General features: G+C 44.3%; 1 protein-coding gene across 2 annotated transcripts in view; it reads right to left on the minus strand.

Annotated features, from left to right (window-relative positions):
- Window positions 1-17033, minus strand: part of CACHD1 (cache domain containing 1) — a 102022-nt gene extending 84989 nt beyond the window's left edge. Inside the window, exon 1 of one of the 2 annotated variants that reach the window (XM_065842352.2) lies at window positions 16681-17033. In XM_065842352.2, the coding sequence (XP_065698424.2) occupies window positions 16681-16899 (219 nt within the window). In that variant the 5' untranslated portion in view covers window positions 16900-17033. The remainder of the gene's footprint in view (window positions 1-16680) is intronic. The other variant, XM_071810073.1, reaches the window with a different exon arrangement.
- Window positions 17034-17617: the final 584 nt, after the last annotated feature.

Raw genomic sequence — 17617 nt, forward strand, 5'->3', positions numbered from 1 at the left:
CCATTGAAGTCTTTGTGAAAGACTAGCGACTGCTGGCTTAGATAGCTTTCAGTGGGGAGATCCTAATCTCCTGCATTCAAAATAAAAGGCTTGCTTTGATATTCAGGAGATAAAAAACAAACTATGAAGTACGTCAACCTAAACAGCATATTCTGCGTAAAAAGTTCAAAAAGAGAAAATGCCACCAGGCCATACCACTAATCAGCTGGAAACACTTCCAGGACCAACAGGGCACCACATGGCCATGGAGAGCACACAAGGTCCCAAGACAACAGCGACATCAAAACACTCCTCCTACGACTTTCCCTTCCAGGTATTTCAAAATTTCATGGGAAAACAAAGGTACTCCACACACAGTAGCCAGAAGCACATTAGATAAGGCAATTATCTTCTCCACCTGGACAGAAAAAACCTACTGAAGAAGGAGCAAGCCATGAAAATCCACCCAACCCTTCATGAAAGCCCAGGCTACTCCGCAGGTGGAGGAAAGGATTTGTGTTTGACGGCACGGGTGGGTGCAACCCGCTCAGAGAGCCCAAGGGATGGACCGGAGGCAAGCAAGATCCTCTCCTAAGCAATATTAAATATCTGTAACACCTACAGATGCTGCAGCAGAAGCAAATACTGCTACTTAGAAACTGCACCCTCATCAGCCACATCTCGCTCTACCCCTCTACTCACTAGGATTCCTCCAGGACTCATCCCTCAAATCAGAAGTAGATGCTAAGCCCCAGTAGTAACGGCCTCAGAAGTTTATCAGCTTAAAAACACCCACTTTTAGAGGAGAAATAATTTGTCCAGATGCTTGGGAATTCCCAAACTAAGTGGGACAGCAGAGGGAAAAATGAACAAGGTAGGACTCTATGACCTGTACTTTCTTTTTCCATTCAGATGATATATATTAATACAGGGAATCTGCACTCAATCCATATTGCACAAAGTCCCAGAAAGTAAAATAAACTTCATTTTAAACTGTCTAAATATCAAGCTTCATTACCCAAGATTGGAACTATTTATCAAAAACAAAGGTCCCTGCGCTAAGTATTTAACTTTACTTTAGATATTTCTCATCTTTGCTGTGCCTTGGAAGGTTGTTGTCCAGCACAGAGACTACACGTACATTAACACCCTGATCAGCATTTCTGTTATCAGCAGAAGAGATTTCTCAGATTTAAATCTACGTTCCAAAAAGACACATTGCTACATTCTACTTTTGCACTGTGACGTTTTTAACACACACTATGAGAAGAGGAGCAACAGCAATGCTCAAAAGGCAGGAATTTCATGGACTGCCCTCAGATGAGCTGCAGCAAGAGCAGACGTGGTTGCAGGATGCTCTAACCACTTTTTTTGGGCAGGAATATAGTGAGCAAAGAAAACAGAAAAATAAATATATGAGCACTTTGCTATTTTCTTGGGATTTGTCTAGACAGAAACAAATACCAACACCACATTTTTGCATGAAGCAAGAGGTTCTGTTCTGATTTTATAAATTCAGTATTTATTAACATATTAGTTCCAGTTGATTTTTATTTTAAATACAAGTACTCCCAAAAAAGCCACATTTATCCTTTCAAAGATTCTTAATTTTCCTTGCACTAAGGTACTACTATATTTCCTTGCCCTTGGAGAGTTTTATCTGAGATTATACATATGTACCAAAACACAGCTGTTTCACTTCTTTCCTCCATATTTTTTTTTTTTCCCACATAGAAAAACCTGCCTCTATCAACCACCCAATTAGCTGCTCACTATCAAAAGACTGCCTGGGCCTTTCATCTTCTCAAAAACTGGATTCAAGTGAGAGGGTGTCATGGAAACTGTGTCTCAGGTCATTTCCTGTTTCAGTTTTCAGTCACCAAAAATAAAATAGTAATAACAATAATACCGGGGTTTGTTCTGATTTAAAACAAAACAAACAAAACATCTTGCTATCCCAGTCTGCAAAGCATTCAGTAACTACTAAAAAAATCTATTATTTTTCATGAGAAATGTTCATCTGGCAAACTAGGAACCTGATTTTCATTTAAATGTTCAACTAACTTTCCCCTAAAGAAAGTGAAGATCAAATATGAAGAACACAAAACCTGCACCAAGTATGCAATGAAACGAATGAACTTTTTCTGTTTCAATAAAAAACACACTAGCTTTCTAGCCTTTTTTGTAGTTCACAGTACTACTGTGCAGCATACATTCTGTGTGTTTCTCTAAATATTTCACTAAGCCAGTAGGATAGAAAAGTGTTAGATAATTACAGAGAGAATTGCTGTCAAACCACAGAAAGTTCAGGTGCTCTATCTATTCCAACTACTTAGAAATTAACAATCACAATTACCTCTTGGTTTTGCAAAAAAGTTCAACGCTTGCTGAATTTCACTGTTACAGAAGAGTTGCATTGACAGGTAAAGCCACAAAAAAAACTGATGAAAGACACCAAATTCACTAATTTCAACCAGCTGCTTGTGGTTAGCAGTAACGCCACATTTGTGCAACAAGCCTGTGTGAGTGGCAGCTGAAACACATTGGTTTAGAAGCTCTTAGAAAGGGATTCTGCCTTCATCCAAAAATTAACAGTCTCATTGTTCGGTTGGTTTTATACAGTGAAACGTGACGTGCTGGGGCTGCTGGCAAAAGGTGTGATTTCTTTCAAAAAGCTTATTTCAGTTCTTAAGATGAAATTCTCATCACAACACCACCAATGTATAATATCTCGGTTTATCCTGACACAAGAACTGCTTTCACATGATACAGGAGCACAGGGAGGGCCCAGCCCACTGCCAGTCACCCCGATCCACATTCACTTTAACCTTGGCCATGCATCTTCCTCTTGCAACATCTTTCAATTTAATACCTCTATCTCTCTTTGAAGGCACCTGGGTGTAACCCAGTCCTCAGCTTTCAATCTCAGCCATCACGCAACCAGCTGCTTTACCCTTTGGGGGAACCTGCAGATGCTCAACTCAAACCAGACACAGACCAACTTCTGCTCTTCCTTGACACAATGGAGTCTTCAACTGTGGCTGCATCTGAAAAACCATCGGCAAATAAAAGGAATCAGATGAGGACAGGCGGCTGAGATCCAAGGCACGAAGCAGAGGTGAGGTACACCACAAGAGTTCTCACCATCACAGAATCATTTTGGTTGGAAGAGACCCTCAAGATCATCAAGTCCAACTGTTAACTCAACCCTGGCGCTAACCCAGGGATGGTGACTCCACCACTGCCCTGGGCAGCCTGTTCCAATGCCCGACAGCCCTTCCCAGGAAGAAGCTTTTCCTAATATCCAATCTAATAATATCCATCCACACACATCTGCCTGGAGGTACCCAACCACCAGCAGCCCCCAGCTCTACCTCATCTGGCTGTTTCCTTAGGTATTTGCACATCAACCAGCAAGAAATCGTACATGGAGTACACCAACCCTTCCCACCAGGGACAGACCACCTGAGCAAACCAGAAACCCGACTCCAAAGGACCGCAATCACATCTACCCACAGTTATAGCCCTAATTAAAAGTGTGTAGCAACTCCCCTCCCACTTTTTAAAAAAATTATCTTCTCTGAATCTTTACTCAGGTGGTTCAAACTGGAATGCATTTTATGGGGTCCTTGCAAACAGAAATAAGGTGAAGCTCTCTCTGCTTGTAACCCCATGGAGTACGTGAATTAGCAGCAACTGCAAAAACAAATATTTTTGTCAGAGAACTTCTGGATTTTTCTGAAGTTTAGTTCTTTTGGCTAGTGGAAACTTAATTAGATATCCACAAGATTCTTGTTCTCATGAAGATGTTTGCCAGGTCAAACCAAACATATCCATGACCTCGCAGCCCTATTTTTTAAGAAATAAAACCATTTTCTTGCCAAGAATCTGTGGTGAGCCACATACAGAAAAAAATACCAAAGTCCAGCTGAGAGATTAAACAAAAGAGGAAAGATAACACCAGATCTTAGCTTGGGGGGAAAAAATAAAAATCAAATGCTATTCTGGCAAGCTGCTATTACAGACAAGCCTGATCTGTGGACCAAACCAGAAATAAAAGGACTACGAAAAGTTGTCTCAATTACCCCAGACTGAAGCCACTTTTGTTGCTGCAGCCCCATTTGCGCCGGCCGGGTAGCACAGAGCTCATTGCAAATGCAAAGCCCCAGCTGGGGGTAGGACGAACTAAACGTGTTAAATGCTCGGCTGGTGTGTGCCCAAACCAATCGTCCCTGCTCAGGGAGCAGGATTCCCTCCCCCACTCCCATCTCGCTCCCCATTATTCTCCATTCAAGCTGAAAGCGAGAAGGTCTTTTCCTCCGCCGCTCCGTGTCAGCCAGACTTGGGAAGCTCCGCAGGAATTGCTGAGAGATCCAGAAACGCACAAAAGGCTCCTTCCACAAAGCGCCCTTTCATCTAGGCAGTGTGTCTATTAAATACGTCCTGTTAATGTGCATACATTTTTATAAAGAGATTATAAAGTGAAGACTCAGTCACTAACTCAACTACACAATAAGATTTTTAAGTCTATTACTATAAAAGTGAGGTTTAAAATGAGTAGCTGGGAATGCTTCACAACTCCTCTACAGTAATACTCAAATAGGTCTGTACCCATGACAGCCAAAGGTGCACTTTGTACATTTTAATGCTTTCATTTCTTTTTTTGGCAACACGTAGGCACCTCAGACAACGACCACTCTGCAGTCGGCACCATTCAGGGATAAAACAGAAAGGCCAGTTCGAGCCCTGACGGCAAAGCTGCACCAAAAGCAGATGCTCAGAGGACAGCAGCATCTCCGTGCCGGTGGGCTGACAACAGGAGGGTTCAAAAAGGGTTTGATCGGATTCTGCTCTTCCATCGTGCCGTCAGGATGAACCAGTGAGCTGCCATTCCTGAGGATTTGCTCCTGCTCTCATCCAAACCAAAGCAGTAAACAGCCACTTTATCAGTTCTCTCTCTCGTAGTTATAGCCCTTTCTACATCGTTTTCCTCACTTTCCTTTGCCCATGGGGGCTCAGAATCTCCCAAAATTTTGAATAACTAAGGTATATATAAATTCCTACCTCCCTCCACGAGGAGGAAAGTTATTTTCTGTCCACCGAAAGGCAAAAAAAAAAAAATCTAAAAATCTGTCTCTTTTTTCTTTCTGCATCAAAGCAAGGCCACAAGTTGACAGTCCTCACCAGTGTGGGTATGGCCATACGCCAGCTTCACATTCCGGCCTTTGCAGGATCTGCAGCCAGCCACACCGCCAGCCCACAGACTTGCTATAGCAAGGTTTTAATATTTTAAATATATTTTTGGACATGCAGGCAATCAGACTTAGGGCCCAACGCTAACACTGGCTCTAACCTCATTTCAGAGCAAGAATCCCAAAAAGGCCACGAATCTGTTTTCAGCATTAAAATGAAATGTCATCTCCCAGCAAAACCCCAGCCCAGCTCCTTTTTGCGGACACAGAGGAAGCACGGCCAGTTGCAAAACTGTTGGGTTTTGTCACGCAGACAGTGCTCTGCAGAGCTGCAGGTCTGCACATTCACAGAGCCAGGCACCCACCCAGCTCCCTGCCAGCCCCTCAGGCCTATCTTCCATCAAGTACAAAATTTCATGTTATTTCGTGTTATTATATATATATGTATGCAATATATATATATAAATATATGCAAAAATTATATATATATATATATGCAAACGTGTATTATTTCTTATGCTGACTGGAGAAGTGTCTCTGCCATACCATCATGCAGAGGAGGGCTCAAGGCTCAACTCATGCTGATGGGCAGGGAAATCACTTCCAGCACACTGGTGGTACTGGAAAGGAAGGAGATGGCAAATGGCAAGAACAACACAAAACAAGCATTCTGTGATTCAGCTAGAGCTCAGGAGGCGGTGGAACAATGCTGGAAGGCAGCAGAAATCCAGCTCTGCTGCACCTTCAGTCTGCACGAGAGAACCTGAAGAACAACTTCATGGAAACTCCTATGAGTCAAGGTTTGCGGTCAAAGGCCTAAGCACACAATAACATTTTTTGGTATCAAAGCTGCACCAAGATGTGGATTAATAAAGAACAGGTTAAAAGCCCAGAATAAGCCTGACCTACACCAGATGCTCATCTAGCAAAGCAGCTCTCATCTAACTTGGCTCAGAGGGGGCAACAGCTTTCATTACATTTCCAAAGGACCCCAAAACAACGTATTTCTCTACTAACATTTTTTATGACTGCATCATCCATTTCTAGCTATTTGGTTTTTCTCTTTCCCTTTAGCATGAATTTTCAGGCTCAAATAAATCATCCAGATGACACACTGGAAGCAGAGAGCACACTCAGCAGGTCCTACTTTTCAAACAAGCCTTCACATAACAGGTCTGCATTCATTTTATCCTGACTCCAAGTCTTCTTCCCTTCCCAAAATAGCTGCTGCACCTCTGCTCCCCGAAGAGAAATCCTCCATTTCAAGCTCTGAAAACCATGGCGATGTATCTTGGGTTTCATTTATTTTTGGAGACTGACTTTCTATTCTCGGATTCGTATGAAAAAGCAGTGTTTGAAAAGTCTGAGGTTGCAATTACCCAAATGTATTTTTTTAGATGTATTTCTAGACTTACTGTCAACAACTTACTGAATAAATATATAAATATGAAGGGGGAGGCAAAATTACATTTATGTGACATCACGGTGAATCAGTATTTTAAAACTAAATAGATTCAATTTCATACCAAACAGAAATAAATGGTAATTTCTATCAAGTTACTTATCTACTAGTACGGTAATGTTGGAGCTATTTTAATTTCGGCTTTGCATCCAGTAGTTTTAATGGAAATACAGTATTGGTAGTACATCAATATCTAAAATATTAAAAAACCAAACACAACTTTGAGAATAAAATCCCACAATCCCAGCAGCAAGTTCAGCACAGCACAGGTACCTCCACCAAGAACAGCTCAATCCACAGCTGAGCAATTTAAACAACTTCAAGACCATCAAGTATAACCCTCAGAGCAGCTACCAAAATCGTACAGGGCTACACAAAATACAACAGCACCAGAATTCAAAAGGAAGAGACAGAATATTATAAATATCAGTCAAAAATAAAAAGTGAAAAAGATACTTCATTTCTTCCTGAATTACACTACTGAGCAGTTACTCACAGGAGAAGGTAGGCTACATAAGTGAAATTAGCTTTGTATTTGCCCCCTTCATATTGGTGAAGCTAATCTAAAACCAAGAAACACTGAGAAGTTTGCAATTTTCATCCTCTTCCTGCAATGTATTTCAATTTTTGTTTTTAAATCAGGACTTCCTACAAGCAAGACACAAGAGACTATGTTTCCAGGAATAACATTTTCTAATTTTAATCTAACTTTGAAACATAGTTTAGAAACAGACACTTGATCACTGCTGGATAATGTGACAAATGGGCCACCCTCAGTGCTTATTCCTGTTTTCCTATCTGCCCCAGAAAGTACGTTTTTCCCCATTACTTGTTTCCTGCAGCTGAATTCCACCAAGCCAGACCAAGGGAAAAAACCCCACATCACGCCTAACAGTCCTCAATAGCCACTGGCAAAATAAATGAAAGACAACTAAGAAATCCACACTACACATGGTTCTTAGGGCAAGCAATATGCTCAGAGAAGTCCAACTACCTAGACTGCAGCTGTAGCATATTTAAATTAAATATCCTTTAATTGTTAAAATTGTAAAATGTATTATCCCCAAATTAAATATCCTTTTATTTTATCCTTCACGTGTCTTTCATGCAACACAAAATTTCTGTCTCTAAAGCCTTGGTTTGGCCTCTCTCAGTCCACGAGGGTTTGACCATGCCGGTTGCTGTCAGCTGGAAACTGAATCTGCAGACCACGCACCCACTCCAGCCCCCACTGGTAACAAAATACTGAACTCAAACCAACGATCCACTGAGTTTAACTGGCCTTTACTGCTCCATTTTACATGCCTTGCAACAATGAGAGATACTGTTTCTTTCTTTTCCTCCAAATGGTGTTTAAGACTCCAAAATCAAAAGCAAGGAACACCATATGATTTCTGTAGTAGAAAAAAAACAAGAGGAAATAATGTGCTAGTTCACTGACTATGAACAAAACAATAAAAATATCCAGAAAATGACATTCTTCTGTGCCAATCTTCCATCAGCATTTGCCCACATGTTGATTTGCAATGGACAGGCTACCACTGAAAGCAAACACATCAGGTGAACTTAATTTTACTCCCACAAAGCGCGTGCCTCTGTAGCCATACCAAGACAGCTGTCATGGAATATTCCTAAAAAGCACTCCTTACCTGCTGCTTGCCAATGCATACAACATCGCAGCATCCACTTCACCCTGAAAAGCGTCACGCGATTGTTTTTTCTCTTCCTTGCTGTTTCAAGGCAAAATAGGACTAGCGCAAGTCAAACACAACCAGTCTCTGCCAAGGATTTGGGCTTTCATAGAACCACAGAATAATTTGAGTTGAAGGGACCTTCCCAGCTCCCCCAGTGCCACCCCTGCCATGAGCAGGGACATCTTCACCAGCTCAGGTTGCTCAGAGCCCCGTCCAGCCTGGCCTGGGATGTCTCCAGGGATGGTTCATCCACCACCTCTCTGACCAACCTGGGACAGGCTCTTACCACCCTCAGGGGCAACAATTTCTTCCTCACGTCCAGCCTGAATCTCCCCTCCTTTAGTTTAAAACCATCACCCCTTATCCTGTCACAACAGGCCCTGCTAGGAAGTCTAACCCAATCTTTCTTATAGACTGCTTTTAAGTACTGAAAGGTATTTTCCAACAAATAAAAGGTGAAGAGCTCTCCTGGCTCTTGGTGCGACCTTCCCAAGGGCTGCTGAGCCCTTTCCAGCCTTGGCTCAGTACCTGGACTTGCTCCAGGCAAACAGGCTCCCACTATAGCTATTTTTGGGAGTCCATCCCTGCTCCTCTCCACCTCATCACCACAAACACCTTCTCAGATTTTGTTCACTCTGACTTTTGAGGTGAAGGTACAGCCCAAGAGGAAATATTTCTAATAGTTCCTTAGCTGAAAGCAAGAGCAGCAGGGACTGAAGCAGAGATGGGGAGGTCGTGGGAGCACCCCAGCCCTTTGGTGTGGTACCACCGTATTCCCACCATCAAGCTGAACTTAAACCTTCACGTGCAATCTGGCCTGAAATCCACAAAAAGTGACATAAAAATATTCCCATAACCCTCCCAGGGTGAATGCACAAGAAATTCTGCTTAAGGCATTCCAGCTTCTAGAAACCTTCCTAGCAACTTCCAGATGTGTCTATTTTAAAGCCTTTTTCCCTGGCCTCATTCCCACCTGTGACAATCGTAAGTATAGCCAAAAATTTCTATTGCATCACAGGAGCATGTGCAAAAGATGGCCAAAACCGACACGGAGCACCGGCTACAAAGCTCTGCAGAAATGCTGGAAGTTTCTCAAAAAGGCATGAGGGCTTTTCTGTTCTAGTGGTAGAATGGTCGCAGCTTCAAAACATGAAGTTGAGCAAACCCGTGTGCTCAAAGGGAAACGGCACTAGTGACAAGCTGGTTTTATCATCTGCTTCTGGCTGAGGAGCTGGTAAAGGGAGATGTAGTAGTTTGTTTTTCTAATGATCGTAATTGTGCAAATATGCTTTTGCAAAATCACCTGGGAGACTCTGCCTTACTGGCAGTTGATAAAAGTGGCACCATTAAAACTTTTAATGGGACTGGAAATTAGTATTATTGACTTGTGGCACCATGATTATTTCAAAAGTCAACTCAGATTTTCTCTGCTAAATTAGACATATAGTATCATACAGAAATCTGTACCTGGGAAGAACACACATAACGCAAGGTTCAAGCAATGACTTAGCATGCACTCAATTTTATATTAGAAAAGGCCTTCACAACAAAGACTGGGTAAGTACCAACGTTATTAAACTCTGTTTTCTATGGAAAAGAAAGCACAAGGATATCCTTTTAGACTTCATTTACATTGCACATTACTGAACAATAAACTACATGTAAGCAATGACTGCCAAATGCAGTATATAATTTTGTACTTTATTTTGTATTAAGCCTACAGTATAGGAAGAGGTAGCATATTCATTAGTCAAAACCATCACAGAATTTGTGATGTACAAAACAAAGGCTGATATGTCAAATAAGTTACCTAAATTTTGATTTTTAAGCTATATTATTCATGTACAGGAAAGAAAAAAAAAAAAAAAGTGAATATTTTCCTGTTCAACTACAGGCAAATAAATCATTCCTGGGACACTATCCAACCCTTGCTGAATTCCTCGGCAAAACCCCATGAGCTCTGACCTGGGAAACATTGCCATTCGAAGGCTTCACAGAGAGCCAGGCTCACACACCACAACCCAGAGCAGTCCAAACTACGCAGCGTCCTGGCAAAGGACATGGAGAAATTTGGGATAATTCCTTAGAGCTGGGCTCTTCCACACAAGAATGGACAAGGCTCCAATCGTTTCTTCATTAATTCCTCACCAAAAATCGATGAACAGAAAACAAATTAAACAACAACAAAAAAAATCTGTTAATACGTCATACTTCCTTTTATCCATAGACATAAAATAATAACTGGTAAACACGCACACAAAAAAATCTTGTAATACTTCACATTTACTTCCAATCTCAAGTATATCTTGCCTTTCTGTCTTAAAGAATGCAAAGCACTCAATTTTGACAACAAGCATTACATTTTTTCTCACCGTCACCTGGCCAAGCTACCGGTAGCAGAGCAGCTTCTCTGCCACGTTCAGATCACCAGGCACCAGCCGTTCCTCCTCTGCTGAATTAAGAAAAGAAGTGGGCTAACACACACTGTATTTACTTTTTCTCCTTTCTTAACATACGTGTTATCAGCCCTGCCACAGCTGAGAAGATTCCCAATGGCTTCACAGCATCCTTGGATTTTTTTTTTTTTGCTGCTAATAAACCCTCCAGTCCCCACCACAATTGGCAGGGTCCTTGGTCACAGCCATGCAGGGGACACCTGATAATCTGCCACCCCACCTTGCTGCACCACACTCGGCAACTTTTATCTGCACAGGACAGCTGTATTTTCCCTGTTTGAAGTGAAATGCCAGTCTTTGTTAATGCAACAAGACTTACATCACTAACGACATCCCGACACTTTGAAGAAACAACTCAAAGCCTAATTAAAAATTCAGATTTGGCTTCCTCCGCACAGCCATTTTCACTGCCCTTCTATGAGGACCTCTATCTGTTTTGAAATGTTTCATGCCAGAAAAGAAAGAATCTGTGTGGAACAGGATAAAAAACTGCTGCAGTCTTGGGCTTTCAGAAAGCCTAGAAAAAGGCTGCTGGAGCTGGATTCAAACCAAGGTATAATCATGTAAAACAGATGAGATTTTACTCCACTGGTTTCTACTCTGTAGTTATTACTAAAGTGACCACTACAGCCAAATAATAATTTTAAATATATATATATATAGTCAAACATTTATCAGTCTTCCTTACTTACATTTTTCTATTGTATTTCAGCTTCACAAGCTGGAAACAACCTGAAAATAGATCGGAAAAAAAAAGGAAGTGGTTTTCTGTGCTGTCATTTGCCTGAGGCTCCAGAGAGGTCCAGGTTTCAGACCCGGTGCTGGAGAACTTGGGGTGTTTTATATCACTTGCTGCACAAGCACCTCACAGTCACCAACAGATTTATTTGTAAATACCCATAGAAAGAAGTGGGGAAATGTGTGAAGCCCTTGATTTCAGAGACAGGAGAACCACATGTTCTGGCATTACAACTGGTCTGCAGTGCAGCTCAAAATGGGATTTATCTCTTCTAAAGCATAGATCCACTGTCATTAGCCAGTAGACCATCCCATTAGGAAAAAAAAATAAAATGCATTTTGTCAGTGCCCATTTTCAAAGAGATTAAATAAATGGACAGTTCTGGTGACTGCAACTCTTTGCTATCACACAGAAATCTTCAAAGAATGTAGATTTTTCAGAACAATGGTGTCAGGGCATCCTCGCCCTATAAAACCCCAGACCTCTCCCTGTCTCCTTGTCACTCTTGTCTGTGCACAATCTATACAGCCAGAAAGAAACATATAGCCAGACAAGTTATTAGTAAAATAAATAAAGAATGTGTTTGCTAATCAACCTGGAGAAGCTTGTACTATGCTGCTTATTATTTTACATATCACTATATCACCTGAGCCAGTATTAATATGAAAATAAAAGAAAACAACACCACAACCACACAGAGGAGAAAAATGACAAGCAAACTGCTGTTTTCAGGGTCAAAATGCCTTTTTTTTTTTTTCTTTTTACTTCCAACCCCCAAGACCAGTAACAGACAATGACGAAGGGAAAGGGCTGTGCTTCCTTCACAGAGTAAGTGTAAAGGATTAAGAGGGCAGAGCTGGTGTCAAAAATATTCAAGGCCCTCTGGGCCTGTAACTTTCATTACTATCTGGCTAGAAACACCAACATGCATTTTGAAAGTTGTAGAAGCACTTAACAATGCTTTTCATCTTCAAAGCATTTCTTAATCCTTTCAACTCTCCCTGCAAGTATTATATCTCCATTTTGGAGGCGGAGATGTTACCCTGCCCCACGCTATCAAAAAACAGTCCTCACCTTGGACGCCCCGTGCAGATTCAGAGGGATAAACCTTGCCAAAACCAAACAAAATGCTCACCAAAGTTCCAATTTATTCTTCTCCTGCCTTCACCTCCCAACCAAAGAATTCCAGTTGTTTTAACCACCTACTCTATAATTTCAACCAGGATCAGGCAAGGAATGTAACAGGGATGGTCAAACTCCACCAGCAGCCCAGGTCATGGCACAACCACCAATTTAGTTATAATTTTAGTATAAAGGGGCGCTTAGCTTTCAATTACCGCTGAGTGTCAGCTCTGCCCAGGAGAATATATTGCAGGACTGTCACACGAGCCACTCATTCACCAAGCTCCAGCGCTTTGTAAATTATGACACTGGGCTATTTAAGATGAATTCTACTGAGTAATGACAAGTAACAGGGCTGCTGAGGCTGGCAAGCAGAGACGTGATTGCACCCTGTCTTGCAAGGATGCAGCCTGCTGCCAAGAGCTGCTCCCTGTAACAATATGGACACTGTCAACACACACTCTAGCTAACAAAAAAAAGAAGATGATGGATTACGCATGACTGTAGATACCGTACCTGAGTCCTGCTGCAGGTACAGCATCCCCGCACGAACCAGTGGCTTCTCCTCCAGCCGCTGTCACAGGACAGCATCCTCTGTCCCGCAGGAAGGAGAGGGAAGACTAAGATACTAGGGCGCAGCTGTTCCTGGTTAACTTGGAAGATGCACTGACGAATTTTGGGGAGAACAGTGAACTGATCAGCTCTGCTGCTCATGGAAAATAAAGGCACAAGCATCTGCATGTACATACCACCCCATACCGTGATGCATAGAAAGAAATACAGGCGATATTAAGATGCAGCTATGTCATTACCTGCAGGTTTGACAGAACCGTCAAACAGAGCGTGAACAATAATTAATTAGGGCAACAGAGGAAGACGACAATTAACCAACTTTCTATATTCAGCCACTACCAGAAGAATAACACCCAGGACGATAACACATAGACACCCAGGAACCCGCATGCCCCTCTGCACCGCAGCGCACAACACATGTTCTCACTAAGTGAATACCTCGTGTGATACAAATGTGCATATTCTAATTTGAACCTTAAACAAGAAACCACCACACTACTGTCCAATATGTTCAGTGAATCTTGTGACTTGTCACATACATTATCCTCAGTTGCTCTATCCAGTGCCATTCTCGGAATAAATTCATATATGAAATCAGAGCACTTAGGCAAAAAACCAAAGCATTACTTAAAGGTAACAGTCAGATAGTGTATTCATGCAAATGTCTATAAATAGAAAGCTGCAAGTGCCAAAAACAATTGTTACACTGATGCTGGCATCAGAAATCTCTCTCATCCCCATTCTTCCTGTAACTTCAGCCTATATTACAATGCAGATGTGCATGCACCTTATTCCTCTCAAAGCAAAATACTGCAATTAGATTAAAAACACTAAGTCCTTATCGCTGTTGGGCTAATTACATGAAATACTGGTAGAAGAAGAATGTATCGCAGGAAGTAGGTACCACACGGAGGAGACAGATCTCGTTTATAGCACTGGTGGCTGCTCCAGCAGAAATGTCATTTATTTTCTCTCTCACAACTTCTGTATTTGTTACACAGGCATTTAAGACTCAGAAATTTCATGGTTCTCCTCTTACCTCTTCTGTTGCTCCTCTACTGTCTGCTCTGGAGGCTCCAGGACATCCTCCCTCCTGCATTTATGGTGGCTCTGTCTAGAATTTCATCTTTTCCAGACTCAAGGCACACCCAAACCAACCTCTCACCTTCACTTTATTTAAGCATTTCCACCTGCTCCTTCACTCATTGGATGCTCCCTCCCCACCTCCAGCACAGACCTACCCTTCCTCCAAAGCCCTCTCCCAGTTACATCCTGCTCCAGCGGCTGGTGACACCACCTCCTGCCTATCACCAGGATGTGCAGGTGTGGGAGCCACAACGGCCAAGGACCAAAGCAGGATGGGTGCATGCAAGGGAACCATTAAATCCTTCCGCCTGCTCCTCCACAATCTGTGAAACTAAAGAAAACCGCAGCTCCTAAATGTTTGGTTATTTATCCTTCCCCTCGCTACCGCAACTTCCTCTCACTAAATCCCGATTTGGGGCCTGCCTCCACATCGCTCTCTAAACCCAGGACAACACCCCTAGATTTAATTAAAGCCCAAAAGTGCTTCGCTCTTCTTCTAAAATCCTCCCATCCCTCCATTGTGCCCAGGCACAGCCTCACCACGGGGAACACCTGTTTGCACCACCCCAAGCATCCCAGCTGTGCCAACAGTCCTGCAGCATAGACAACCCACCACTGCCCACCAACAGTCCAGCACAGGCAAAGAAAAGGGTAATTCTGCAACAACTACACCCAGCCCTGAGGGAGATTAGGAAATTTCTGCCCTAAAATCAAGTGAGAAGCGCAGATTGCAGTGACACAAGCCATAACATTTTTCGTTCTACTGTCGGAGGTCAGCAAAGAAGCTTCTAAAATCAGCGGAGGTTTGTTCCCACCGTTTTTAATCTTAAACAGCTGTAACAATGTTACAGGGGAGAGCAAAGGACAGGCTGGGCATTAGCTGGATGGGAGTTAAGGCAGCCAAAATATTAAGCATATAAAAATAGAGCTCAGTATGAAAAGGGCTTAACTACCAGTTTCATCGCATTAAATTACTTTGGGGCCTTAAATATCCAACTAATTGTAAACACAGCTTTAACATTATTTGCATCCCTGTGCACCAGCATCCAGATTGTTCCTGACTTCATATAATCAGTACAATTGTTGGAAAGAAAACCCGGCTCATCTTACGGCTGGCTGGTGTATTTCACAAGGTAACCATGTATGTTTTTACGAGCTGCTTTTTTAAGAACAATATGTGTTAAGATTCTTGTATTATATATATATTCTTAATACCAGAAACAGATTTAGCAATACAATTATACTGACTTAATTTGCATTAACCACAGACTCCACCGTTCACAGGTTTATGCTCGTATCTTTTGAGGGCAAATCCATGCATGTGTATGCACAGCATAGCAAAAAAAGTGACTTCCTTGAATTTAGTACATCAATAATCTACCTTGTTAAGCCAAGTCATTTAAATCCACGTCTTCTCAGCATCAAGGACAAGAGACAGCTCACTGTCTTCTCAGACAAAACGCAGCCCTAGGAGGCCGGTCAGCACAATGATGTTTCAGAGGTGAGAGAATGAAGCCAGTTTAGAGAAGATAAAAGGCCATTTGGGTAGAGACCCCTGCTGATCCTATGAAAGTATCTCCTTTTCAATTCGGGAGGCTTTTAAAACTGCATTTGCTACTGACCATACCTTCCCCCGAAAGCTGCTCGGGATCTGATTTCACTTTTCCCCCCCTCAGAGCGGGTCGGTAGCCGACGGCTGTACCGCAGGTCCCAGCACACCCTGCCAGTCCGACCAGCCCCTCCACACAACATCCCATTAAGATGCAACCTCGAAGGCCGAGATGGAAACAGCTTCTTATCACCGCCTTCACTTCAACCCCGAAATGAATTACAACATCTGAATAAACTTGTCCCAACGCACTCTCAGGCCGGGGAACGTTTTCTTCATCCCGATCTGAGCGCTTTCGGGCAGGACTGGGCTCATCGCAGCTCCCTGGCAGGCTGAGCGCTGGATGCTCGGGCGGGAGGCAGCTCTGCACCCAGCCCGAGCCCCGCAGCCGCCCCGGGCTCGGCCCCCCCTGCGAACACCGGCCTTCGGGACGCCGCAGGGCGTTTTCTGCCCGTTTCTATTGTGTAAATTATAAATAAAACAGGAGTCTGCCCCTGTTCCCCCCGCCCCACTCGCTCCTGCCCGCCAGAGCCGGGGGCTGGGGAAACCGGGGGGCTGAGGGGAGCCAGGCCGGGCTGAGGGGAACTGGGCGGCCCGCGCAAGGGGGAAGGAAAGTTTGCAAAGAAGAAAAGAACCGGGGTGGGTTAAGGAAAGAAAGGAAGGAATGAAGAAAGAAAAGGCAAAACAGGAATCGGGAAGAGCGTGTGGAGGAGGAGGAGGGAGGGAGGGAAGCAGGGAAAACCAGGCGAGGCGCGGGCCGGGCCGTACCTGCATGGTGACGACCCCCAGCTCCTCGATGGCGAGTTTCCTCATCTGGGTAGCCAGAACTTGCGCCTCGTCCAGGATGGAGAACTCCGCCTCGGCGGCGCCCAGCCCACAGAGCCCCCAGAGCAGCGCCAGGCACAGGAGGCCGAGCCCTCCCCGGCCCCGCGGGCGACGGCTCCGGGCGGCAGCGGCGGCCTCCAGCCGCCCGCCGCCCCGCGCCATGCTGCCGCGGCGGGAGAGCTGCGGACACCGCCTCCGGCCAACCTCCCCCCGCCCGCCGGACTCCCGCGCCGCCTTCCCCCGGGCCCCGGGGGCCGGCTAGGGCTGCGGGGCAGCCGCCATGCAGGGGGACAGCGGCGGCGGCTCGGCGGGCGGGCGCTGCGCCCCGCGCTGCGCGCCCGGCTCCGGGGACACTGCGCGGCGGCCCCGCCGCTGACTGAGAGCGGCGGCGAGACACAAAGTGCGGAGCGGAGGAGGAGCGGGAGCGGCGGGGCCGGGACCGGAGTCGCCGCGGGGAAAGGGAGGCGCCTGGTGCCACCGCGCTGCGGGCGGGGGCAGCGCGGGGCCGGGCCGGGATCCCCCCGGGATCCCCCGGCTCCCTCCCCGCCCGCGGGGGGGGCCCGGGCGGGACACTCGGCAGCGGGAGCCGCGAGTGTTTGTTTAATTGGCCGTGAGCGTGGTCCTAAAAAATCAGCACACTTTCTTGTTTCTCTTCCCCCCCCTTTTTTTTACTTTCTAAAAAACTTTTTTATCCTGTTTTTTCTTTGTCTTTTAAACTTTTTTTTCCTTTTTTTTTTTCTTTTCTCAAATCGCAGTGCGATGTGCCTGTTTCCTCTCACAACCCAGAGCCCCAGGCGGCACCACGCAGCACAGGCTCATGTCAGGCAATGATGCTTTGAGAAAATGTTTATCGTGCAACAGGGGTGGAAAATAAATAAAC

Source organism: Patagioenas fasciata, chromosome 6, assembly GCF_037038585.1.
Source record: "Patagioenas fasciata isolate bPatFas1 chromosome 6, bPatFas1.hap1, whole genome shotgun sequence".
NCBI classification, from domain to species: domain Eukaryota; kingdom Metazoa; phylum Chordata; class Aves; order Columbiformes; family Columbidae; genus Patagioenas; species Patagioenas fasciata.